General features: G+C 32.7%; 1 protein-coding gene across 2 annotated transcripts in view; it reads right to left on the bottom strand.

Moving 5' to 3' along the window:
- Positions 1 to 27914, bottom strand: part of LOC118182903 (GTPase-activating Rap/Ran-GAP domain-like protein 3) — a 333886-nt gene that overhangs the window by 98936 nt on the left and 207036 nt on the right. For both annotated transcript variants that reach the window (XM_085816800.1, XM_085816801.1), the window contains exons 12-15: positions 26624 to 26735; positions 26421 to 26466; positions 12214 to 12320; positions 2497 to 2612 (exon numbers count right to left, since the gene is read on the bottom strand). In XM_085816800.1, coding sequence (XP_085672926.1) covers positions 2497 to 2612; positions 12214 to 12320; positions 26421 to 26466; positions 26624 to 26735 — 381 coding nt within the window. The remainder of the gene's footprint in view (positions 1 to 2496; positions 2613 to 12213; positions 12321 to 26420; positions 26467 to 26623; positions 26736 to 27914) is intronic.

Genomic DNA, 27914 nt, shown 5'->3' with positions numbered 1-27914 from the left:
CATTGAATTCTTTCAGGTCTAGTTAACGATCCCAAGTCCAATCCGCCTTTACCATCATCTACAAAATTATTACATAGCTATTTTCATTTTTCATCAATAGAGGGCATCAGTAGGATTTCCTTCTCATTCTTGTCGCTGGTTTCACTTTTGTCATTTGTACTTTTGAAGCTGATGAAGATGTTTCTATAGTTAAACCTTCGAAACTAACCCAGCACATTTATGAATAATTACGGTGATTCGTGTTTCGTACACTCCTCTAGTAATCATTATTCAGCGTGTTATTTTCTTTGAAAGTCTATCATGCGTTTACAAATAATCTTGTGCTATTACTTTCTCTTAATGACATTCTTTGTTTTATGTATGTCGTGGTCATTTGAAAACTTCATTTTCTTGTAGATGACTAATTTACGTTAGGTTTATGGAGTCTGTGATCTATAATTATGCTTATCTATTAATATTTTAATAACCATATTGTATTAGAAAAATTATCTTGTTATAATTATAAAAGGCGTGCTCTGTTTCATTTACTTAACAGTATTTATCTTTTATTCTGATAACAAGATAAAAATTTACTAATGAAAATTAATTAACGCACACTGAAACTTATTAATCTATATGCAAAATAATATCAGGTATTCCTTATGAAAATAATATTTAGAACAAATTTAATTTTTACATTGTTTTTTTTTTCCAGATGTATCCTTCGATTTCAAAAGTTAATTAAAACGTACATTTGACATTAATAAGCTACTGAAAACAGAGATGGAACAACTCTTGCTTTTTCTAGAATTGGAATTTGAATCTGAAAAGGTTTCTCGAATTTTCCAAATGTAATTTTTTTAATCCAATGGCGGGCACTCGCTTATTCAGCATTGGCCTTTCCTAAGGCCAGAAGTGGTGGCCAGGGGGCCACCGTTGCCTCCTGTGAAGGGGACAGTTACAACCATGCCTTCTCCAGCATTCGAACTCGGGCTCTTCGGTACCGCAGTAGGCTTTCCTAACCACTATACCGTCTGGGCGTCACAAATCCTCATACACGAATAAGATAGAAACAATGTGCTTTTAATAAAAATGAATAGAAGAATTACTTTTGAAAAATTATACCTATATTTATTGAGAAACCTGAATAAAATTTAGTAAATGAAGTACTTAATTAAATCTAAAACTATCCTATTAATTACAATAATGTATTTCAATATATTTTAATTTATATTAATTACATATACATCAATGAAAAGTATTATTATTATTTTAAGCTGGTAAGGAATGTATTTATTGTTTTTAATTCGCTTAGTCTGCTAAGAAATTATGAACTGATTAAATTCCAAAGGTAAATTAAAAAATCTCATGTTTTGCTGAAGGCAACAATCTGAGAATTGGTTGCACGAAGATCATAGAAATTAGATTAAATATCTTACGTTTCGCGCAGTAGCAACGTTTGTTAAGACAAGTGAAATAGCGCCACGTAACTTAATACGACGGTTTAAAAATTTTGATAGTCTCCGATAAAGACGTCTCTGGCATACAAACTGCAAAATTTTGAGGGTTTTTCTCAACATAATTCGACAAAAATATTAGAGTAACAGATCAAATGTTTTACTTTTACAGAATTTTTCAAATCAAAGCAAATGAAGAAGAGGAGGATTACTTGACAAGTTGATGCAGAACACCTTAGAATCAGCGCAAAGTTATACTGATGATCCAGATGCTATACATAAAGTGAATTTCTCGACCTTTTTTTATCCCAAATGACCAATCCAAGAAGAGCTAAGTCTCAAAACGGGATTTTGCATTGAATCTCTCTAAAAGTCTGAATTACTTTTCAAATTGTTGCTATCATATATCATCGCACCGCATTATATTTGAAGAAATTAAACAATAAAGAATCTGCATGAACGTATGTATGTTTCTCGCATTGTGAAAAAACAACGAAACCTGGAGCCATCAAATTTTGAAAAACGTAGCCCTCCACCCGAATAAGAGCACCTGGAAGACCGCATTTGGAATTTGTTTTAATGCTTATTTCATATTTTTTATACTTTAACGAATTTTTGATTAAAAAACTCAACGATTTCAAAGCGAGCAGTGGCAACACTGTAGGGAGTAAAACATTTTTATATCCAGAGCGCAAGACTATCTATCAGAAATTTTAAAGATATGCTATTTTTAAATATTTTGAACCTAAACTGGGATCAGCCCAAATACTCTCGGAACGTTAATGTTTTCGTATATGAAAATAAAAAATAAAAATTTAAAAAAAAAAAAAAAAAAAAAAAAAAAAAAAAAAAAAAAAAAAAACTTTCAAAATTTTATTTTAAACTAAGGCTTCCTTTGGATTTCAATAAAATTAATCTTTGCAATGCTTTGAATTTAAAGGTTTAATTATTTCTAAGTTACACTTGGAAAGATTCATATGAGGGAAAATCTCGAATCCTTTTCAGGATTTGCAAGATTCGAGAATGCCTTGTAAGAATATTTAAGTATCTGTATACTCACCCCACGGTTTTCAGACATATGCTCTGTATACAGATCTTTGATAAGCATGTCTAGTGTTCTTTCTCTCTTTTGCGCAAATGTAGGAGTGTTGAATGCAGCTTTCTCACCATTGATAACTGAAAGAGACAAAAAATAAAATACTCTTTGCAGCCAGTATTATGATAAATTTCATAAACTGCACATTAAAACGAAGAGAAACATTAGACTATTTATGATATAAAACTAATGTAACATTATTTTAAATATAATACTATTGTAAATAAAGCAATAAAACATAAAGCGCGTTTATAATTGCGAACAATTACAGTTCATGATTCTTGTAGTAGACACACATTCTACTACAGATTGTAGTAGACACACATGCAATATCGATTTTGAAATTCTAATGACCTTTATATTGCCACTGAAACTAAAAACATTTTAAAAGATTGTTGAAACAGATATACATTTTTCGTATGCATGAAAGTAGTAAATGTCAGTAACAGACTATTGATTTCAGAAATAAGTCTCCTGAGTACCAAGCATAAAATTCTCAAGCTTTTTATAGTGGCAAAGCCAACTGATAGAAAATAATTCTATTATAATTCACTATGGCAAAGAGTAGCGACCACTTGAAGGAAATCTTTTCAGAGTGTTTAATTTTGTTCAAGTATTTGGTTCAAGTCATCTTATTATTCTGCGAATCCATGGTTCTTCAGTATACGAACTACTGGACGTCAACTGATAGCAAAGTCTTATAGCCATCATTTCTGCCGATAGCATTACATTTTCAAAAATAAAGAGTTATTAAAACTGACTGTTTTTATTTCACAAGAGTCATTTCGTACCTTTAGAAAATCTTTGATATACATCAAATAGAAAAGGAAATCGACCGCCACCGGCACGTCGCAGCGGAACTGATGAATTGATATTCGATACTGAGTGACTTTCCTTTTGGAAACATGCCCCAGATATGTTTTGTATGATCTTTGCCTACAGAACAAAAGGTCTCAAATATTATTTTAGTATTGCTGTGGCGACTTGCATCAGTGGAGTCTACAGCAACTACGGTGGGAATATGATTGTTATCTTGACATTCATGAGTTAATAAATAAGGTATTTTCTCACTCCTTTCAGCATGCCTTCGTGGCGTAACTGGGAGCAAGCTCAACGTGTATTTGGCAAGTTCGACGTTCGATTCCAGACGAGACCATTTCACATTTTCACGTCTCCTGCAGCGAGAAAAACCCTAACAACTGTATTCCGTTCAGTGTACAACTTGCATTTATAAATTTCAAACATAAAACGATCTAAAACTGGATAAATAATTCTGAGTATTTTTACATGGTTAACTTGATGCTCACTGATAAAACGAAATATTACTAAATATGCCAAAACTATTGCTTGACTCAATTACTGGTATGCTTTGATACCGCGCTAAATTCAAAATAATGTAAATATTGATCGGATCTACTATAAATATGTAAAATACAAAATATGAAAAAATATTAAAAAATTACTAAATTTCGCAATATATCTTTTAATTCCTGATTTTAATTTAGATATAACCCTCTTCAAAGAATCATTTACGTCATTAGTTTCATCTACAATGATCTGCAAAGCTGTGAGCTTTTATCCAGTCACCATAAAACAAAGGACCTGAGCTTATAAATAGCGTAGTTGCTAGCACACAGCAACTTTCTAGTACAAAGTAACTTTCAACTAGTACAAAGCAAAATTAAAAGGACATTTTTTCCTCCCTTGTTCTCCCCACGCAAGCATGCGACTAACCGATTTGCAGCCTTCGCCTACTATTCAGAAATGTGATACGCGTATATAAAATTGTGGGACGCTTATAGCACCCCTAGCAATCATGAAGATCTGTGCTAAGAAATTAATCGTCCAGAAATAGTGCTGTTTTAACTATCAACCCAGTAGCGCAAATATTAAATTTATAAAAAAAATACACCCCCCCGTAAAATTTTTAAAGAATTATAAAGATCCCTTAAATGCATTACGTACCATAATTTTATTCCAAATCATGCAAAAATGAGAGCCCCTCTAACAAAGTTACTTACGATAATCCATATAAATGGACAACTGACTGACAAGAAGAATTAGAAAAAGAATTAGAAAGGCACCCATGAACCTTTCAACGAAATGAATTAAAATGAGGCAGACACTGGTTACGTATTATATGCCTGAAACTTTTGAAAACATAACTAGCTTGGTAGTTAGAACAGCACTTTATTTCTGGAAGACTTATTTCTTAGCACATATCTTTTAAATTGATATAATAACGCTAGGAATGTTATAATCGCCCTACAATTTTATATAACACATTTTATTAATAGATGAAAGTTGCAAAGTGGTTATTATATGCTTGCATAATACTTACAATAATGAGTTTTAATATCCTTGTTTTTTTATGATGCTTTGTTATTTGGTTCGAGTTCCAAAATGGATTAGGCTAGGTTCGTCAGTAGTCAGTGAAAAACAGCGGAACCCACAATAAATGCGACAACTCAGCTTTCTTTTTTATTCGTATTTTCAGGCATACCATATGCTTATACATATTTACAAACCTAATCCTTTATTGAATTACAACAACAATTCCCTTTTTTCACTTTATTTTGCACTAAATTGATGCATTATATAAATAGATGGAAGTTCAGCTATTTAGCCTCTGCTTGTTTTAACATACAATAGTAAATTTTTTAGTTAAGATGCAATCAATTCATCAATGGTTAATGAAATCTTTTCCAACTCACCTTTTCTTCTTTTAAGTCTAAACACTCACCCACTTCTTCCTTTTTATACACCAAGTAACTGAATCAGCACAACTATTCATTGCAAAGCCATGCAAATTTTATTCTCAGCGAAAAAAGACGACATTCGAAGCAAACTCTTTCACGGAAAATTTGCTCTATTTAGTCGGCGTTAATCTGAATGTACAAAGAGTCAAAAGCAATAAACAACTTCCAATCAAAATACGCTAAAATAAATTTACGTGATGTGATTTTATTTGCTTTTATTTTAAAGGAACGATATACGTGATAGAGATTTAAGTCAAATTTTCATATAAATAGCAATTACACCTGCGCAAACGCATTCCTTCATGAATCGATTGGAGCTTTACTCAGCATTTTCATCAGAACAATTAAAATCATGGTTAAATTACTCTAAATGGACGCACTCTTGATAAAGCGACGAGTGTAAATGTCGACAGAAAAAAAAAAAAAGATTCGTTTAGTAGATATACACATATACAATGTGGGTCATAAATTTTTGCGCTTTGGGAAATCAAATAAGAAAGTGAGGTAAAATTATGTTATTTAGATTTTATTAAAAAGAAAACTGTACCTGGGAGTTTACGTTTTAAAAATAATATTGTCTAGAAGTTTGCTGTCCCGTGTTTGGCACTTTTGCGAACAGCATTTTTAAGTTCTCCCTTTCCCTCTGAAAAACACACAAGGCGCGCGGAATTACTGCCCGCATATTTTATCTAAATTGGATTACTGTGCATAGGAGTTTTAATATGTCCCATTAAAAAATTCCGCGACGTGAAGATTCGGATTCCTCGAAGGGAATTTCTTTATGTGAAGATTCAGATTCCATGGGATGTGACCGTAACATTTCTTTAACGATGTGTACTGACACTTTGCCACCCAGATATATAGTGATTAATAATGCTTACTGTCATACCGAAGAGCCAGGGTTAGAATCTCGGAGAAGGAATGCATGTTTGTAAACGTAAATTATCTGTAGGGCAGGGAAGCACTCAAAATACACGGCGAGATGAAACCCTCTCGTTATGTTGATGGTAGGGCATGAAAGGTCTTGGAATTACATCCGAGTCGAAAGCGCAGCAGTTCGTAAGACCCAGTGATACCTAATATGCCTACTTGGATGCATAGGTCCCTGCCTTGCTTCAACTTGTATCGATATGAGCAATTTTGAGGTAACATATGTTCCATTATCCTTCTGTATCAGATTCTCTAAGTAGTATATCCTTCAAATTCCTACAATTCTGGTGGAAAAATTCTCGGCAATACCTTTCAGGTAAAGTGACACTAAGATTATTTTTCCGATTGACCTCAAAGAAAAAAAAAGAACTGATTATGCCTCCAGATATAGAAGGCCTTAAGCGAATGAAGCCATCTTAAAGTTTCAGTCGTTCCTCATGGTCTACCTAACGTGTAACACAATTTTTTTCGCTTTACGGAGAGCGCAACCGAACTTCTTATCTCATATTTATGATGGAAATGGAACAAGTTTGCGGGAATTTTCTGATCCATGATTTAATTAAATTACACGGAGGCACCATCTGATGTCACGTAAATCATTGTGCAACAGATACAGGCACCTTACCATTGCGAAGGAATAGTTATTTTCGGGTTAGAATCACGTAAGGATCGTTAAAGCGCGTTGATGACATGTGAAGCATCGGATAGTAACGAAAATATCTAGAACTGGCATATCGTTAGCCACCACTTGCGTACCCCCCTCCTTTATGAGAAAAATAGGTTTGCTAATTGGAAAAAAATTATGGCCTACTCAGTATTTCGTACATTTCGATACACTTAGCTGCATAATATCAGCACACAAAATAAGCATTCAAATAACATCAAAATATTATTCCCGATAATAACATAGCAATATTAAATCAGTTTTTTTTTGTAACTAATGTTTTAAATCGCTGCAAAAGACGAGGTTGCTATCTGCATTTAGTTTGAACAGGGCAATTGTTTACTACTCAGAGTCATAACAGTACAGAGCACTTAAAATAAATCCAAAATAGATGAACCTCAGCATAGGAAATGTCAGGCATTAACTGTACTTGGTGTTTTGTAATTCTCCTTTCCTTTCAAATAATTCTGCAGTCGATTTCACTTGATTGATTACAGTCACTAAGTAAAGCCACCAAAAGTATCTGAAGTAGGTCGTAAAAAAAATAGCAGTTTTTATACGCTGTTATCTTTCTCCATATAAATATACATACATATATGCGCACAAGGCGCACTGATGATCGAGTAAACGTGGACACTGAACACCAGTACTTCGATCTAAGTTCAAATCCTGGCAAAATAGGTTGGTTGCTTGGGCAGTTTCGAGGTTTTTCGAAGGTGTAACATGAAGATCAGTAATTTCCTTTAGAAAGTACTCCATCAAGGCAACCCTCTTATTATAGTAGAATTTCTCTAAACCTGCAGTAACGGGATTTCACAGATTCCAGACAAAAGATTTCCCAGATAATTCAGTACATATTTATAGAACTTACATACTCGTATTTTGTGATGCTAGCAGTAGAAATTTCATGAAAAGTTAGTTGGTGGTAGTTTTCGATCTATCTGTCACTATTATATGAAACATACCGAAAATGGTACAGATTATTAAAAATTAAAACATTTGCACATGATTTTATGTTTAACATTAGTAAGGCCAAACAGTTCAGACGCAAAAGAAACACGTCTCAAATAAACCATAAAAGTGAAGCAACAATCGCATTAGGCGTAGATTTTTAGCATAGAAACTCTATCGATTTCGAGGGCCAACAAAATCATTCTTCATCAAGAATCTGCAATCAGTTTTTATGCTAAACGTCTACGTCTAACACAGGCTGTTGATTCACTTTGATGAAGGTCAAACAGTGCTTATGAGACTGTTCCCGAAGTTTTAAAAATTCGCTATACGTGCAATGAAGTTTCAAACAACGCGTACTGACATAGATAAATATTGCTCGGCAAATCTGATGAAAGTCTGCTATCCTTCATCCGTTTCCTTCTACGCATTTCTCTTATTCTGCGAGTTCTTTTGTCTTCATTCTCCTCTTTTGTCATAATTTGGTAAAAGCCACGCATGCGTAATTTAGCCTAACTGGCGCGCGCATTCGCCTCTCTGCCTTGAAACTCCTGAGTATAAAAAGACAAGAAGAGAATGTCATGAAAAAGCCATTTTGCATCCTGTCCTCCAGACACACTCATGCATTTGCTATACCTGCAATGTACTTTTTAATTCATGACAGCCGGTACACAGCTTGCTATCTGCAAGCTACACACGGCAATAGTGGGAAAAGGAAAGGAAAGGTCATGAAAAAGGCTTACTGTTACGCTGCAAGTGAAAATGAACATTATGTTATTAGCTTTATACGAATTGTAGCTGTTTATTTATCAGTAATGTGCCGCCCAGACGGTATAGTTGTTAGGAGAGCCTGACTACTATACCAAAGGAACCGGGTTCGAAACCCGGAGAAGGCATGGATGTAAAATTGTCTTCCCTTCATAGGCAGTAACGATGGCCGCCTCTTAGGTGCCTCAATAAAATGGTCAGTACTTCTGGCCTTAGTAGTGGCCAATGCAGTTGTAGGCAAGAGCCGGCCATTGGCAGCAAAAATTGTTCCATTGTATATATAATGCTGTCCTATACCACGTACGTATGATTTGTGGAAAAGCCCACATTATGAACATGTTAACACCCCAAGAACCCACGTTCGGATGAAGTCTCACCATTTCTTCCTTCTTTCTCATTACATGTTCGATTGTTTCATGGTAATCTTGAGAGAGTGAGATAGAAATACAATTGTCTATATCCATCCAAACTTACACTCCTTTTCCCTAACACTAATCTTCCCCGAATATTAAACTAAATCGAAGATTTCGGATATGGTCGCCAGACAAGTTTAAACCCAAGAGATTCCTTGCCAATAATCATGAGGTGCAAACCGTGATCACAAGCCACATTTTACACTAAGAGCGACATATTTCCAGGCAATCATCTTTCAATATAAATTGCATTTTTCTGAAAATCAGGAACACTACTTTCAAAAGTTCATAAACTGGCGAATAAAAAGGAATAGGTACTTTATCTTCATATTCTAAATAATTCATTGGTTGGACAAGGCTTGATAGGTTGGGCAGCAAAAACGGAGCACAAATGTTTTCCATGTTTAAGTCTTCGAATCGTTAGCCCATTACATATTTTTATCTCATAGGTTTAAATTTCAGACTTCGATTTAGACCATTCAAAGTGCCATTATTTTGATATTGCCGATTAATTAAGATTCCAAAGATTTCACTATAAATAGATACCTTTAGTATATTTTGTGGCTGTACAATAAATTCACTCTAAATCATGTTCAAGTACGCAAGCATCTATTCATGGGATGGATATTCATTATGAATATCATGTCACGTGTGATGAAAATCTTAAATACATATCTCGAATTCAGTTATCTTGTTTCTGATTAGTGCTCAAAAATGCTAACGCTTACATTTATCAGTTAGCTTCTGCATTTAAATACTTGAAATTATTATTTAATTAAGTATGCACTACCGTACTAAGGTACTCTTACATGATAACTTTTAACTACTATTTCTATGTGCTGAAATTCGGAAACATATTTGTAGAGTCATTAGGTTTTTTTTTTTTTTTTTTTTTTGAAGAAAGAGACGTGAAAAGTAGGCAGTGTCTTCGCCAGGACTCAAACCCTGAACCTGTCGATTACGCTTACAATTACGCCACAAGGGAATGAGGAAAAAAGAGAGAAAATACCTTATATACTCTAGGAATTATTTGGCCTAATCACCAAATTCTGGGTGGTGACGAATTATCGTCCATCACTTTTCACTTCGGGCGCCCCTTGCAGAGTCATTATTATTATTATTTTTTTTTTTTTTTTTTTTTTTTTTTTTTTTTACAGCAGGAACATTAAAAATGTGCAGTGGCCTGGCCGGGAAAGGAACCATGGACCTCTCGAATAAGCATTGAGTGTGCTTCCTGATACACAACAAAGGCATGTGGAAAAGAGGAAAAAATACCTTATACAGTAAAAAAAAAAAAAAAAAAAAAGCGATATCGTTTTAAATCATGAATATTTTTACTTTCAAATAAATCTTCCTTTTGTCAAATTTCAGTGCTTTCCTAGAAAGAATCCATCCGAAAATTTAAAAAAAAAAAAAAAAAAGTGAACTTGAGCTGAAAATAATCACATGAAGTTCTAATTCCTTTTGGCAATCAAAATTTAAAATTAAATAAAATTTCACAAAACTGCTTGCAGATTGAAAGCTTGTTTATTTACCGTGGATTTCAGTAATTTTAAGCGAGAGATTGTGACTACAGATGAACAAAGTGGTTTCTCCATCATGAGGCTGACCTCCGTGTGCTAATCCCCTATACAAGTGTGTTCAGTCCCATTTCTATATGAATATGATTAATTCCACCAAGCATTGCAGATAGTGCTCAGTGTTCTCATGCGTTGTTTACTTTGATCAATGTCTGGGTAATGATGTCAGTGTAGAACGTCTACCTATTGAAATGTCACCGGGAACGAATTACACCGCATATCAAATCCTATGAATCATTTTCTGCTACATCTGAATAGGACGACGATGAATACTCGGTAACTGTCAAAGTACGCAACTAAAGATTAATATAAATTCATTTAATATAAATTCATTTAGATGCAATTAAATATAAACTGCAATTAAATATAAATTCATTTAGATGGTGTTCACTAACGATCTAATTTTGAACAGTGGATTAACAACACCGAGTGACATTAAGACTGCTAAAAACGTTCATAATTCAAAATTAAAAAGATATATATATATATATATATATATATATATATATATATATATATATATATTAAGCAAGGATGGTGAGAATAAAATTCAATAAATCTCTACATATAATAAAAGAAAGAGTCTGTCTGTGTGTGTGACCAAATTTCGTAGCCGTGGGTATCTAGCCGTGTATCTAGCCGTATATAGCCGTGGGTATCTAGACAAGAGACAGTGCACCTCGAAGCTATTTTTTCGAAATTCGATTTAGAATTTTTTTATTTCATATTTTGTGACGAAATCGCGTCATTTTAGGACATAATGGGCTATAAGAAAGCGAGATTTTACTCTACACACTGCACTTTCACATCGTCATGAAACGTAGCACTTAGCTACTTTACGAACTTAAAATAAATTTCGTGTTTCAATAAATCGATGAAATACGAATTTATTTAACAAAGGGAGCTTAACATCTCTTCAATGGGTTTTTTTCTAAAAACGTTTATTTTTCTTTGACTTTTGGACACGTTAAACTTTCATACTTGCGACTGCTTTTACAAAAAGAATTTTGGAAAAATGATAATATTTTGTATTTTAAAAAAAAATTAAATGAAGCTTCCGAGTACACTTCTCACATCTCACATCTTTAAAAATGTGATTTTGGCAACAATTTTGGTAGATTTTTGATGAAATCCCATCATTTTGAATAGTTTCATTCTTTTAGAAATATGGGTTTGGCAACAAATATTCATCGTATTTCTTATGTCACTGTTTTTAAGAGATTGGCATATTTCATTGTCATATATATATATATATATTACATTTTTATTGATAAAGTTGTTCTGTAGAGTAAAATTCTGCGCGGAATTTTGTATTTTTTTAGTTTGCTTTCATGTTATTTTTTGCTTATTACACTGTTTGTAAGATATTGAAAAGTTTTGCATCATTTTTTTCTTCAACGGAACGTTGGTTCATTTTTTTATTAGAATAATTAATATTTGTATTAAGGGATATAGCTTATTTCATTGTAACTTTTTTCTCTAAATATTCGTTCAGGGACATTAGATTGTACAATACAAGCCACTTTGTTTGAATACAATGCATGATACTTTAAAATACGCAAAATTAACATTTAAAAAACGAATACTGTTTCTATAAAATTCAGTTTTTTACTTACGTTTAACTAGAAGAAATTCTCTGAACTCTTGATGGTTTTTGAAGATTGGCGGATTTGGAAGAGTTGGACCAAATAATGGAACAGACTCTTCAGAATAAACAGATAACCTAAAAATTCCAAAAAGAACAAAGTTTTCTAAGTTATATATAATTTCAACCAGCGAGTAGAAATCATAAAAACGTTTAACAGTTAAAACGACATAAAAGTATTTAAAAACACAAAAAGTCATATAATGCTACAGTAAAATAAAAGCTTAATGTTTCAGTAAGATATAATACAGAAGAATTTGTCAATGGATTTTGAAGACTGAAAATAATATATCTGAAGCAGTTTGATGTAATTTCTAATTAAAAATAATTAAATGCATACACCAGGGGTTCCGAACCAGGGGAGAATTCTCTCCTGAAATTCAAACAAGAGGAGAATTTTATAATTTCAAGGGCAGACATTGCGATGAGACTTTTATTTAGCTGTTAAGTCTTTACGAATATGAAAAACTGTTTTTATTTAAATTTTATTACTTATAAACATTTTCTATACTTTTTGTTGTTTAATTTATAAAAACACATTAAAAATAATCAAAACTAAACAAATGCACATGCATTTTTGGAGTTTTAGAAAGGAGGGTGGGGAAATAACTTTTAGCAGTGGTGAAAGAGATTCATAAGGCAAAAACAAGTTAAGCATCAAGGTGTATACATTGCAAATACATACATTTTCTTCATACAAAACGTATTTCGAGTATTTAAGGAATTTAGGTTCAAAGTTCTAGTCTGCAAGGTAGAACAGAATAACTTTGCATAATAATTTACAGATAATAAGTAGTATAAGTTTATAATAAAAGTTATTTAAACACGGAAAATAATTTAACAATTAAAAATGGAAATTAAAAAGTAGTAGAGCCGCACAGAGGGTTAGGAGAACGTACTGCGGTAACGAAGAGCCCGGGTTCGAATCCCGAAGATGGCATGGATGTTTGTAAATCTATCGTGTCTTTGCGGCATGGGAGCACTCTAAATATACGGCGAGCTGAAAGTCCACTCGTGTGGATTGGTGGAAGACCCTCGGACCACAACCCGGGGTGCTCTCCCTCAAAATTAATTTTGTGATACAATAAAATTATTACCCCATCAAATAACAGTACATTTCAAATTGAACCAAAAGCTTGCCAGTTTATAATGAGGAGAATATGTAGTTTGGTATTGATACCCTACAAAACTCTAACGATTCGGAAGGGTGATCAAACACAGGTCTCTCTTCTTCAGGAACAAAGAAATTTTGCAAATATTTTTTAGATTCCTCTTTTTCGGGAAAACACTTTTCCTGAAATATCCCCCCCCTCTCTCCTGAAGAAGTTGTCTGGCTCGAAATCGAAAGAAATCAATGCGAAAATAACGTTGCTTTCTCGCTTAACTTTAATAAATGTGTTATTATTAAATGAAGTTATACTGTAATAAATAAAGTAACTTCTAAATAACATAATGAATCATCAAATAGTTTATAATAACTGCACCCAAATTTTAAGATTTTGAAACATTTGCTTTAACGAAACCATAGTATATAAAATGGACACTTTCTTCCAGACTTTCATTCAAAACAATTTCATATTTCAAGTTGCTGACTGAATTAAAATTTAATACATGAAATTGAGTTGATGATTTATTACCTCAGATGGGCCTGGAAAGTAATAATTTTTCCCATTAAAGACAAAAGCATCATTTTATTTCAAAAAACCAATTAATATCCTCTCTATTAAACGATGAAATTAAAATACCTAATTCTTATGATGCTACGAAGACAAGCGTTTTGATTTCTTTTTATAATATTTGTATTTATTACTACACAGAAATTTCGTAATCACTACCGTTTTTGAAACACAGTATGCCAGAATATGCTTGCTATTTATAAATTTAATTAAAATTATAATTTACATTTTAATTAAAATCGAAAGAAGCATCCAAAATTCAGATTACTTCGTAACTAAATTTAGAAACTGTATTTTATTCACTTCTGCAAAATTAAAAAAAAAATTACAGAAAAAAAATGGAATGCAAAAAATGCCCTATGCGCTTTAATATTACTTAATCTTCATTTTGACTTAATTTAAATTCCATACTTCTCATCAAATCGCCCTATCATAATCAGATATCTTTATTAATTTACTTTTGTATAAACGCAAAATTACTTTTAGCCTTCTCTTTTTTTTTTCTTTTTTTTCTTTTTTTTTTTTCTGTTAGACCAAAAGGCGCCGTTAGTCTTTAAATGCTGTTTTGTCTTGGTTCACTATAAACGGCGAATCGCTTTTCAAATAATTCCTGCAAAAGATTATCCCCCTATATTATGTTTATAGAAATTAAATAATGAATAATTTGCACTTATAGCATAAAATTCAAAATAGCACTATAGCATTTAAAATAGCACTATAGCATAAAATTTAAAACTAGAGGTGGGATTAATCCAAAATACTCTCGAATCCAAATCCCGACAGGTTCTCAAAACCCTCTGTTCCTCCGTATAAGAACTGCAAAAGAATGTGAAAAGAAAAAGCTGCTTAAGCCTAAATGTCTGAAAGCAAAATCTGAAATCTGCCTAAATGAGAAGCAAGTTCAAAAACTCAGCTTTTAAAAACACATCTATATTAAGAAAAAAATTAATTCAGTAAAGATGAACATAATTAAAAATCTTGAATTTTAAATACTATTTTCTAAAGAGAATTAAAATAAGAAATTCCAGTTCCAATTCTCCATATATTTCAAAACATAAAAAAAATAATAAAAATAACTTTTTGTTTTAATTAAAAAACTAAATAAAAAAATCTGAAAGCTTTCAGATTTTATATAACACACAAAGGGGCGTTTTTCTAACGTTTTATTCGTTGCCTTTATTTATTAAATATCATGTTCTTCGCACTTAAACCCTTAAATTCATTGCAACAGCAATATCACAAAACATTTAAAAGAGCATATCTTTAAAATTTCCAATACACAGTTTCAAGCGCTGGAGATAAAAATGTTTTTTTTTTTCATACAGTATTGTCATTGCTCGCTTTGACATCGTTGAGTTCCTTAATCAAAAATATGAAATAGATAATAAAATAAATTCCAAATTCGGGCTTCCAGATGTCCATATTCGGGTGAAGACGTACGTTATTCAAAATTGAATGGCTCTAGGTACCGTTGTTTTATGACAATGCGAGAAACATACATATATTTATGCATATTCTTCATTATTTGATTTCGTTAAATATAATACAGGGCTCCAAAATTTGGTGGCAATAGTTTAAAAAAATGATTCGCCGTTTTCAGTAAATCAACGCAAAATTCTAAAACGAAATTAATAGCCCTTCTGGACAAATTTTCCCTTTGGACTAATAACTAATAACAATTAATAAATAAACATAATAAAACAAACGCAGAGGGAGTGGAGATTATTTCAAGATTTAACACAGAGAAACTTAAACAAGAAATACTAAATTATTTACATAAAATTACGAAAAATAAGTCTTTTTTTTTTCTAGTGCTTTCTTTAAAGCACTAAACAATGAATACATTTAGGACATGACTAGATGCTGATACTTTTAGAACTTGATTAGATGGTGACCCTCAAAGTGCAACAACCGCGTTCGTTTTCTGAAGAAACTTCTATTGGACATCAGTAAGGCTATTATATTTAAGCTAAAATATTCAGTGTATTTTCAAATTAAGACGTGAAAATTATTATAACAGGGCGAAAATATGATTTTCTAATCTCAAATCCTTTTTACTTCCTTGTACGAAGTAAAAAGAAAGTATTGTAATCGCGAAAAGTTTCTGGCAGCATATTTCAATGAAAATATCCATTTTGACCCCTATCGAATGCGATTTAGTGGTTTTTGCGTGATATCTGTACGTAAGGACAGAATAAGACTCGTTTCCTCCAAAAAAATTATAAAACTGCTTTAAAATAAATTCTGAAGAGAATTTTTCGTGGCGTCTGTACGAACGTACGTAAATCAAAAACTCAAAAACGAGTAGCCTCAGAACGTTGAACTTTTGTATATAGGACTGCTATAACATGTAGATGTGCACCCCGTATTTTGGTTGCAATCGGCCGCACCAAAGGTATATAAATATATTTATATATATATCCACTCTGTTGCCCGGTTCCGTGATCTCAGTTTTACTCGTATATGTGTGTAAATTGTAAATTTTTTGCTTTAAAAATGATTGAATTATGTTGTTTTTATCTTCCGGTTAAGGTTTTTATGCCTTTAGTAAATCTGTATGCAATATTTTTAGAATTATCAACAATTTTAAAGTTGTTTAAGTGCCGCTAAGCCTTTTTTTATGGCGGCCATTGATTGTTTACATTTGAAACAGCAGACTAGTGAATTTGTTGCCAATCTAGAGAAACTTAGCTTCGCAACAACAAAGATAACGCCTTCATTTATTATTGCGAATTAAATCATGCTTAATCCTTTCTGGAATTTTTTCGAGGAAATAAGTGTTTAAGATTTACTTCGTAATTTTTAATATAGTTATTTTGATTTTTTATGTATTTTTGCGTTCTCGCGAAGTGAGAACTGAATTAATTGAATGCGAAATACTCAATCGTCTGTGAGAAACTGTTTCTTTTTTGTTTTGTTTCCTTAATTTCTTTTATACATCATTTTAGCTTATAGTATTTGAATAGAACATGTGGCAACGATTAGATAATTTTATTCTTTAAATGATATAAATTTTGTGCATTATGAGTTATAATATGAACGAAATATAATACTGTTAAGTGAATCTAGTGCCAGAGGGTCGCTATGGTAAACAAATACTAAAGTAAATTTTAAAGAATGTGTTTATTCTATTGTGGTTTATGGGCTGTCGGCGAAGTAGATTTAATTCAATCCAATAAGTTTAAATGAAATGCAAGAACAAATGCGTATAATTTAATATTCCGTACAAAGAAGTCATGTTTTGTACACATCAAATTTTTTAAGAATCGCAGTTAGAAATGTTTTGAATGCCCTATTCCTACAAAGGCTACCTCGTAAGTTTTTAAGATAATTTATAATATGAATAATTATTTAAACTATGCAAATTTATCAAATAAAATATATGAAGTATTTATAGTCACTGAAAGAGCTAACTGTTATTGCATTTAAAATAATGTAACAGTGGAGTTTTTAATTTAAGTTTACAGTCTACATGATTTAAGTCGGATGATGTGTTGACTAAGTGAGCTGAGAAATCTTGTTATTTTGTGATGTTAATTTCAGTAAAGTTTGATTTGACTCATAATTTTTTATTACATGTTTGAAGAACGGAAAAATGTTTAAAAAGGTATCAAAGGTCTGTAATATAAGGTGGTTTAATATTTAATGGTGCATTATGCTGAACATATTTTATAAGAAAAATAAGTATGGATCGTAAATACCATACTTTGAGACAAAACTAATTAAACATATTTCCTTTAAATTGTATTAACATATTATTCATAATGGTGGTTCTTATCGTTCTTTATTATTGTTGCAAAAACTTAAAGAAATTATTGTCAACCTTTAATAATACTGATATTAACATCACACGCAAATTAAAACTATTTGCATATTTTAGGCAAAAATTTTAATATTTGGCATTAAAATTCAAACAATGTTTTTATACATAAGATTTTAAGGGTTTCATTGTTGATGTTTCTGATGGAAAAATGTAATAAGTAATGTATTCAATCCTATCTGATGACTGCGCTGGTCAGCGGCCGCTTGTGCTGGTAGAAAATTGCTAAACATTGGTAGTTTCGACCTAAGGGTTGGTTCCAAGCGAATGAGCTAGAGCGTTTTCATGGTTTCCCCCGTGTTGAACCTGTATAGAGCCAGTTTTTGTTAAAAAGGTCCTCCACAAAGGCATCCCTTTTCTTAGGCAGACAGCCCTAGTGTTCTTTGCCACAACAAACTAAACCAAACCAAACCTATATGATGATTAGAGATTTAAATATTTCATTTCATTTAATATGTCCTTTCTTTGTCTCGATGTAATGGAACCATTAATAAATATATTTAAATTTATGTTGAGGGAATTTAATGAACAAAATTCATTTTTATCTAAAACCAGGAATTTCACGCTTCATAAAATAATCCTTTATCATGCCCACTATGCCTTCCGTTAAATCCCTGGGAAAAGCTAGGATTTCAATTAAATTATGTAGCTTAATTCTCAGATGCTCTCAGATTTCCGTTGAAAGTGCCATGGCAGGGACAAGTAAAAGGATCGTTACGTCCCAGAGACAATCAAGTTCATTTCCTGAAGATTTGAAAGGTCGTTATATTTTCTAGAACCTCTTCTTTCTCTCGAGATATTCTTATTTGATTTTTAGCTAAGCGTTGATGCGTAGGAAGAAGGAAATTATTTTCCTTTTCCTTCAGGTTTTTATCCTTTCATGAAGAAAAAATTATTAAGTGTTTTTGTCTTAGGGATATTATACATAAAATGGCTTTTACTGTTAAACATTTGAATTTAAGATTAAATGAAGAATTCCATTTATTCAGAAAGTACTTTAGAACTAAATAAAATTATTTTGCACACTTTTACATAATTTGTTACTAACGGGTGAAAGTCTATATATACATAAATTGGGTGATTCCATATACATACATAATCGGGTGAAATTCCGTATACACATGGATTACCTTATAAGATATTTCTCCCGACTTCTTAGCATGCCTTCCTAGCGCAGTGGTTAGAACGCTGGGCGCGTATTTGAAAGGTCCGTGGTTCGAGTCCCGTGGAGGGCATTTCTCCTGCTTCAAAAAAAATCCTAATGTCTCTACAGTGGCGCCCGAACTAAAAGGTGGCGAATGACGATTCTTCACCACCAGGATTTGGCGATTGAGCCCCCTAAACCCCAGTCGCCCTTTAAAAAAAGGGGGAATATATAAGGTATTTCTCCCGTCTATTTAGCATGCCTTCTTGCATGAGATCCGAAGTTCGAGTCCTAGCGAGGGCATTGCTCATTTTTCCTGCTTCAAAATAATCTAATGTCTCTACAACCTTTCCATAAGACTACTCAGAAATATTATTAGATACACTCTTCATGTTCGTTTAAAAGATTTACGTTGAATAAAATATTTGTTTGAAGTTCAGAAGTAAATAAATCAATGATAAGCAATTTAACTGCAAACAGAAACATTAAGAGAATTTCGACTTTCATATTAGTTTCGAACAATGTTGTATATATTTTTCTAAAAAGTTACAATATTATTAGGCACAACAAAACACTGGAAAAAAGACACGTTTTTTTTTCCAAACTCGTTTGATTTCTCTTTATTAAAAATAATTCACTGTTTTACTCTCTAACGGACGTAATATAATATAACAAATTTAAATTTTGAGGTACAAAATAATTTAATAGGATTTTAGGCAAAACCAATAGTTTCCTTTCAGTTTCTTTTCTTATTCCTTTACATATCACTTATATAAACTGCAGTGTAACTGAACACTTTTAGAAATATTTTCACACTCGATCGATATTCTAATATGCATATCTCGATGCCCAGACGTATAGACCACAGAACGAACACTTTTGTGTAGGAAGTTTTAGGTACAGTAATTAGATACAAAAATTAATAAATACAATATTTAATCTTTCTTCCTTGTGAACATTTTGACAATTAAGTACAAATGCAACCGCAAATAATTTACCCAATGCTCGTTCAACATACACAATTTACAATTCTTTTACTGTGCTGTCGTGGGCAGGAACCATAATCCTAAGTAAGCTCATAATTTTAGGCTACAAAATAATTCATTTTTTATAGATTTTCTTAATAACATATTAAGATGAAAATAAAACTACAAGTACAATTTGATCCTAATCTCGGGATTAAATTCCAGAATAAATTTCTATATTTTAAATATAATATCCTAAGTACCACATTACGCATTTAAATTCACTGCAAAAGAAATCACTTAGTTTCATATAATCATAACTGTATACTAGGAGGAGGTGAAGAATACTTATATGAGTATACTTGGAATTTGGAGGCTAAAACAAACTTACGCAACGCTGAAGGATAACTTTCCGAGAGTCAGACTGCAAATAAATCCAAGAAATCTGTTTTTAATATACTACTTAAAACAGTTCTATATCATAGGTAAAGTGCAGCCGTTTACTTCATCACGTTAAATATCAGTTCTGATTTATCTCTTTATAATCCTCGGAAAACAGAATTACAATGCGGAAACAATTGCACATTAGTAGGCGCTCAAGAAAGCCATTCTTCTATGTACGTTAAGAACAGTCCTGAAGACACGGTTACGTTGCCCATCGCGTTTGGAGTCGTAAATGCAGTCTCTGTTTAAGATACACACGTCATGACTAGAACACCGCACAGAACGTGGCATTTCCGTCAAAAGGGATTTACACCTTCCAGTACTCCTCTTTCATCCTACTCTATATAATTCGATTATACGAGCCCGATACATATTTTGCAATTTTTCTATCTATCTTGCACATCTTGAGAATCATTCAAAACTCTGATTTCGATCTTTCATTAACTCCCCTTTCTATTAATTATCACCATGTAGACACATCAGGATTTTTTGGAAGCAGGAGACTTGAAAAATGAGCAACACTTTCGCGGGACTGATGAAATGATGAAATTGTAAAGTCATTATATTATTTTGATGCTGGGAGATGTTAAAAATGAACAATGCCCTCGCCGGGACTCGAACCACGGGCCTCTCGAATACGCGCCGAGTACAATGGGAAGGCATGCTACGAAGGCGGGAGAAATAAGTTATATACTTTTCCCTTTAAAGGGTGACTGGGAATTAGGGGCCCCTGTCGCCAAATCCTGGTGGCAAAGAATCATCATTCACCACCTTTTAGTTCGTGGGCCACTATAGAGTCATTAGGATCTTTTTGGAAGCAGGAACCTTGAGCAACGCCTTCGCCGGGACTCGAAACACGGACCTTTCGAATACGCACCGAGTATGCTACCTTTAGACTACGAAGGCGGGAGAAATACCTTATAACCAATAAAGAGTTCCCTCTCAGCTTGAAAAAAATTATCCATAATTATCTCCTGCATTTTCTTCTTCATTGTCGCTAACTACTCATCGACTTAAATTCCAAAGCTATCCAAAAGGGGATAAGGCCCTTTTTCAGACCAAAATTTTCCTATTTAACTACAGACTTAATTATGAATTAAACGGCATTTTCTGACCCAAACATGCCTCACTTGAACATAATTGGTTCATCGCAATCTACCGCAGCCTTTTCCGAACCAACTACAAAAACGACATAGCACTTAAAATTAAGCACCCCACATATTTTCTTCAGCCCCACAAGAAAGATGAGTAGGTTATTTTCTTCTTATCGATTCATCAGTATCTTTATGGAGCATTTATTTATCTTCAAATATTTGGGATATTTATATCACAAGAGACATATACACTTAAAAATGTCCATGCCTTCTCTGGAGTTTGAATCGAAGCCCAGCGACATTGCAGCCAGCATTAATAATCACAGCATTCGAGGAATCCCTCCTCTCAGAGAGATAAATAATATTTATTTCTTAAAGGAAAGTTTTAAATGAATTCTTTTTGAAGTCTGCAAGACTAAATTTAGTCTTCACGAGTATCCCAAAGTAATTACAATGTATTCTCGCTCATTCGGACTAATGCTGGAAAAGCACATCATGGATTATGGAAACACGGATAAAACTACCAGTTTTCATGTATATCGCAAAGGTTTCTTTTTTTTCAAACATCAGAAGTTTTACTTTGTTTTTGAGAACGTTTAATTATTTGCCGAATTTGACTGTGTATTTTTCGAAATGCTATTTTATCAATGTATAATAGAATCCCCTTTGACCGACGAAGTCCAACAGAATTTCAGTAGAAATCATTGCTATCCCGAGACTAATGTAATTATCAGTATCTTCTTCGCTTGTATTTCCAGTATCATCCCCTGTCTCTCCTATTATTGAATTTGAAATGATATTTGAAATGATATCCTAATCTCACAAGCGTGGAAAGCCTGGCTCAGTTGAATCGCCATCAAACCATTCCTCGATGTTTTCCCGATCGAAATTTTAGACGAATTTCGTATTTTAATTTTCTGACATACGACTTCAGTTTCGGACTCAACTTCTTCCTAATTAGATATAAGTCTCCGATTTTTGTATTAGGAAGAATCTTTCTCCGTGATCGAACCAGTGTTATTCATTTTAATTTCGATCAAGCTTTTGCTACACCGCATATGGCATCCAATTCAGTCAACATTTTTTATTGTCTGCATTGGATGATTTTTTTAATTTTGTTGACTGCAACTCCGTGATTCTTTAAGGAATTTCATTAAATAATGAAACTAAACCTAAAGTCTCAATTCAGCGGCTTTTTAGAAAATGCTTGGACTTAGGAGTGTTTGTATTTTGCACGTTTTCGCGCATGTTCTCCTGAACAAAAACTCACTTATAGTACAATAGCCCGTTATAAGACACGCAAATCTCTGTGACGAGGCCACTGTCCTTAGCAGCCATACCATTTTAAAATATAGTATCATATTTTGGTCGCTATAGATTTCATTTGTACAAAGTTAAGCATTTACAGCTTATTTATTTTATTAATTTACTATTAACTTGTTTCATAGAATTAGGTTATGTATGTATAGGGTAGAAAATTTCAGAACAATAAACTAATTATGTTTTTAGATATTCTCATGTTTTGTGTTTGTAGTCTTAGATTTAGACATCAAATGTGTTCCGGATTAGGTATAACTAAATTACGTTATCCGGATAAAAACAGCTTCCAAATACATCACCTTTTATCGCTGCTAATAGCCCATGCATTTTTCTTTTCTTTTATCGATTAACGTTTCGCAAATATATAAAGATGCATTTACTTCAAAATTACAAATTTCCAAAATCCTTCAAAATTCGTGGCTAATCATTAAAAATTATGCCATACTGTGCACTTCTTTGAAAACGTATTAAGAACTGATTTATTATAAGCAGACATAAATGCTAATGCAGCTAAAGTAAACCAACTGTAGAAAGGCCTCGATGATGTACTTTCTTTTATTTGCGCCTTTTTTTTGAGCTCCATGTACAAACTTTTTTCGCTTGTCTTCATTTTACGGCTTTTGCCGCCACTTCTGTCGGCTTTGTTATTTTGAAATCTTCGTTCTTTTGATCTTTTATTGATCCTTTTCTTCACTACTGGCCTAATCTCATTGAACCTTTTCTATGAAACCCATGCGATTTTGCTTTTTTAAATATATTTTTTGTCTTGAGTTTTCGGTTTCTGAATAATAACTTTGCCGATACTTGACTTCATTTCCATTCTCTTAAAAGTTTCGTAAAATAAAGACAACGAAAAAATAATCAGATTATTCATCACATTTTTTTGATTAAATTATCTACGAAAAAATATGATGTTTAAACATGTTTTTTTATTTTATTTTGAAATTTATGTTTCTTTTTCGCTTCCTCATTTTTTACCAACATTTTATCCTCCCTTTTCAGCAACTGTATTGATTTTACAGAAATTCTTTTTTCTTTGAAGCAGCATGATTGTATTTCCACGTTAAGTACTTTACAAAAACAGCCTTTCAAAAGTATTTAAAATTTTGCTTTTTGAGTTTATAATCAATCTTTAATAAAGGTGATAAACTATCATAGGCCACTGATACAGTTTTTAGTCATATTTTATACTGTATTGAACAAATACAGTATAAATTATACTGTATTGAACAAATACAGTATAAATTATATTCCGATTATTTGTATCGTTTTTTTTCCTCAGTAATAGAAATAGTATCAATAATATTAGAAACATCCATTTACGCACATACATTTAATGAAGAGGCGATTATTATAAAATATGTTTAAGTGAATGTGACGTATTATGATCACTAATATGTGACGGGTTTTAGAGATACAAGCATTAACCTTTTATCTTGCAGTTCTTCGTATTCACTCATGGAAGGACACACTATGTTTATTAATTGTAGCAGGAGAAAGCAAATCAGTGAAAATTCACAGCATATATCATATTATTATCAGTTATTGCCCTGAACAATAACTACTATCTCTCCAGGAGTAAGTCATAAACTTTTCCTGTAAAAATGGATAAAGTAACATAAAGACATTACGTGAAAATATGGTATCAGATCATCATCTGAATATTATTTAAGATAAAAAAAATGGGTAAATTTTTAAAATTGTTGGTCTCAAAATGAAAAACAAACAAATATGAAATTGTAGAAGCCTTTAAACGATGCCAGAAGACCGTGCATTTATAAAGTGATTGAAGCTCCAACGGAAAGAAGGTGAAAGCATTTGTAGGAAGACATATATCGAGTTGGCTATAGTTTTTAACAGACAATAAATAAATTAAGTGAATATTGTTATTTCCTAACGCAGTTTTCCCTTAGCTTTTTAATGCTAGGTAGTGGAAATTTTAAAAGTATTAAAAATGCCCTTGAGGATTTACAAGGTAACTGAGCCAGACTCCCCTCGTTAGGCGCGATGTATCCTTCAGATACTTATCCAGCTCAGTGTCCGTCAGATACTGTAATGTTACTATTAATATGCATTTCTTTTTTAATGTAGGTTTCTTTTACAGAAATAATATTGTGATAGTTACCAGTAGTTTATCCGTGACTGCTTCTTATTTGTTGTGTTCTTAGTGTAATCGCGTTTTTCGTAAATAAAATTACTCGCACAATTTTTCTGTCCCGAGTTTTGGACAATAAAATTAGTTAAAGAGTGTGGAGAACAACAACTTATATACCTTTAATAATGCATTCACTAAATACATTCTTTTTACATTCTGCTTCTATTATCACAACAATACGCAGCTGGCAAAACTAAGGTTTAGGCGTGCATTTTCTAGAACATAAGGGGTTCATATAAAGGAGATTTCTGCTTTGCTTCATTATCCGAGACCTGATCACATCCAAGACCTGAAATAATTGGGCTTAAAATTTATAGCCCCCATAAAGATTGATGAACAGAGATTTAACAATTTCATGAAATAAAAAGTCTTCATTGCAGAACATAACGCCTGCATTTCCGTTCGTTTCATTGATTGTGCATTTTCCCGCATACTCGGTTACTGCAAATCAGTGGCGTAGTTAGAGCTTTTGTCGCTCAGGAAGGTTCCTGATTTTGCCGCTTGGGGTTGTCCCTGAATTAGACTCCCGTATTCATATAACTAAAAAAATATCGAAATTACACATAGGTATTGAAGAAAATTTTTAATTTCAACATTTTAAAATTATATTATTATCCTTTTGGGGGGGATTCACAAAACCATCTGTGGCATCATAGAGGTCTGCTTGATTGCTCCATTTGCAGTTATGCAGGCAGAATAGAAATATTTTTAAATGTAACATAAACATGTGTAGGTCTTAAATAATTCAAGCATGATTTTTATTTAGAACACTCTTTTCACAGCTAGCAACACTTACAGAAATTGTGGAAGGGATGCTCTCTATCGTATTAGAATTTTTTTCTGGAGACTGTACTTTAGAATAAACTGCGAAAGTTTAAAAGAACCACCTTTCCACGTTCCTGTTTCATTTTCCCTACCAATAATGAAAGAAAACTCCGAAATGCAGTGCTACGCTCTTAATGAGTAATGTTTCAATGTCAGTGTTACCGTCGTTAAATATCACGATTTATTTGATATTCTCAATTTTTGTTCAAATTTTCGACGGAATAAAAACAGTTGTAATAAGAATATGTAAGCATAAAATCTTCTGTGATTTCTTTGAATACTTAGAAACACATTCTATATGACTAATCTCTATAAAATAATGTTTCACGCGAAATATGCCGCCCACAAATACGGGCCGCCCGAGGCGAGCCGCCTCTCGGCCCCCATCCTATAGCTGCGTCTCCGCTGCATATGCGGTAATACAACTGACAATATGGCCCTTACCTCAATGGCGTCTATTATACGAAGTATATTTATTGCGTGCGCTCTGCGTATTGCAATCATCGAGATCTTATAAAAATTCGGTCATATAAAAATACTACTGCACAACGAAATTCCTGCTACCATTTTCTACAGAATCCCATAAATTTCATAGATGTCCCATAGACATTAACGTTATTTAAAAGATATTCATCAATTATTGCTCTATTATAATCCTGTTAAATTTCCGATATTTTTAAAACACCAAATTATTGAACATTATATTATATGAACAGAGTAAATATGTAAGGCTACCTGTAAGAATCGTCTTCCTTTTCATATGATACAACTGCAAAAATATCTATAAATAATTAAGGAAATAACTACACATTTAAATAATAATAAATTTTGACATAACTACAAAACTAAACAAAGGATCTCTGAAAAATAGTTAAAATTATATCATGTTAGTAAATGTCTGATTTTTACCTTGTAGAAATGACATAGTAAAAGGATACGTGTAAATTGTGATTTTATCATCGTCGGCTTGAAATTTACGTGATCTGTATGAGAACCTTCTAGAAAAATGATATTCACAATATCATTACCGATGTGCCGTTTTCTTTCAACCTATAAATAAAACGTAAAAGTTTTATATTAAACAAAAAAGCATAAGTATTTCTCTTGAAGTTTTATTTAAACACATGAATGATTTGAGCACTGCTTTTCATCAATGGCTCTAAAACGTTTCACAGATTATGTATCTCGACATTATTAAAATTTTATCGTGTTGTCAAGTCATTTTACCAAAAGATACCAAAAGATATTTATAAATATTTAATAATTTCCTAAAGATGTTTTAAAATATACTGCAAAGCATGCTTTCAATAAAATTATCTTAAAGAATAATTCTAAGACAGTAAAATATTATTATATAAATAAAATTTTTAATTACCTCAAGATTATTCTTCATACAAAATCCTACGAATTATCTTAGTAAAATATAACAAGAGATGGAATTCTACTGTGAAATGTTCGTAGAAATACACTCATGTCCATAAATTAAGGATAATTTGGAGTCATCTTCACACATCTTCAAGAATCATATGCAAATTTCAGGAAGCAACCAGATGACACTGATGGTACGTCACAATGACGAGAGTGTAAGAGAGTGATATATAAGGAATACAAGCAGAGAAGTAAAATTGTTCGCAGGCGCTTTATAAGCATTTCAGTGCAATAACCGAATAGTTATGACACAAAGGACGCATTTGGATGATTTTTTACGTGTTAGAATTATCGACCGTCTGGAATTTGAGCGTACCCAACTGGAAATTTCAGACGAACTTGGAATTTGCCAGAATGTCATCTCCAGGCTTTGGCAACGATTCCAAAATGATGGTAATGTGAGTAGACGTTACAGCACAGGTCATCCCAGAGTTACAACGCCGAATGAGGACCGGTATTTGGCAGTTACTGCCAAAAGAAACAGGCGGAGCACAGCCTCAGACCTGTCTCGTCAGCTCTCTTGAGCCACTGGTACGACAATTTCAAGGCAGACCGTGTACATACGCTTACGGCAGATTGGTCTATATGCTCGTAGACCTGTCAGATGCGTTCCACTTACTGCAACTCACTGTAGCCTGCGGTTAGCCTGGAGTAGAGAGCATACCTTGTGGACACCGCAACAGTGGGCTTGTGTGATGTTCTCCGACGAGTTCAGGTTTAGTTTGCAGTCTGTTTCTCGCCGGACTTTCATATGGAGAGCTCCAGGTACCGGTTACTACCAAGAAAACATCATTGAACGAC

This window comes from Stegodyphus dumicola, chromosome 5, assembly GCF_044657685.1.
Source record: "Stegodyphus dumicola isolate Sdum_Otavi_A_Nest chromosome 5, ASM4465768v1".
Classification (NCBI taxonomy): domain Eukaryota; kingdom Metazoa; phylum Arthropoda; class Arachnida; order Araneae; family Eresidae; genus Stegodyphus; species Stegodyphus dumicola.
This window is presented reverse-complemented; position numbering and strand designations above follow the sequence as displayed.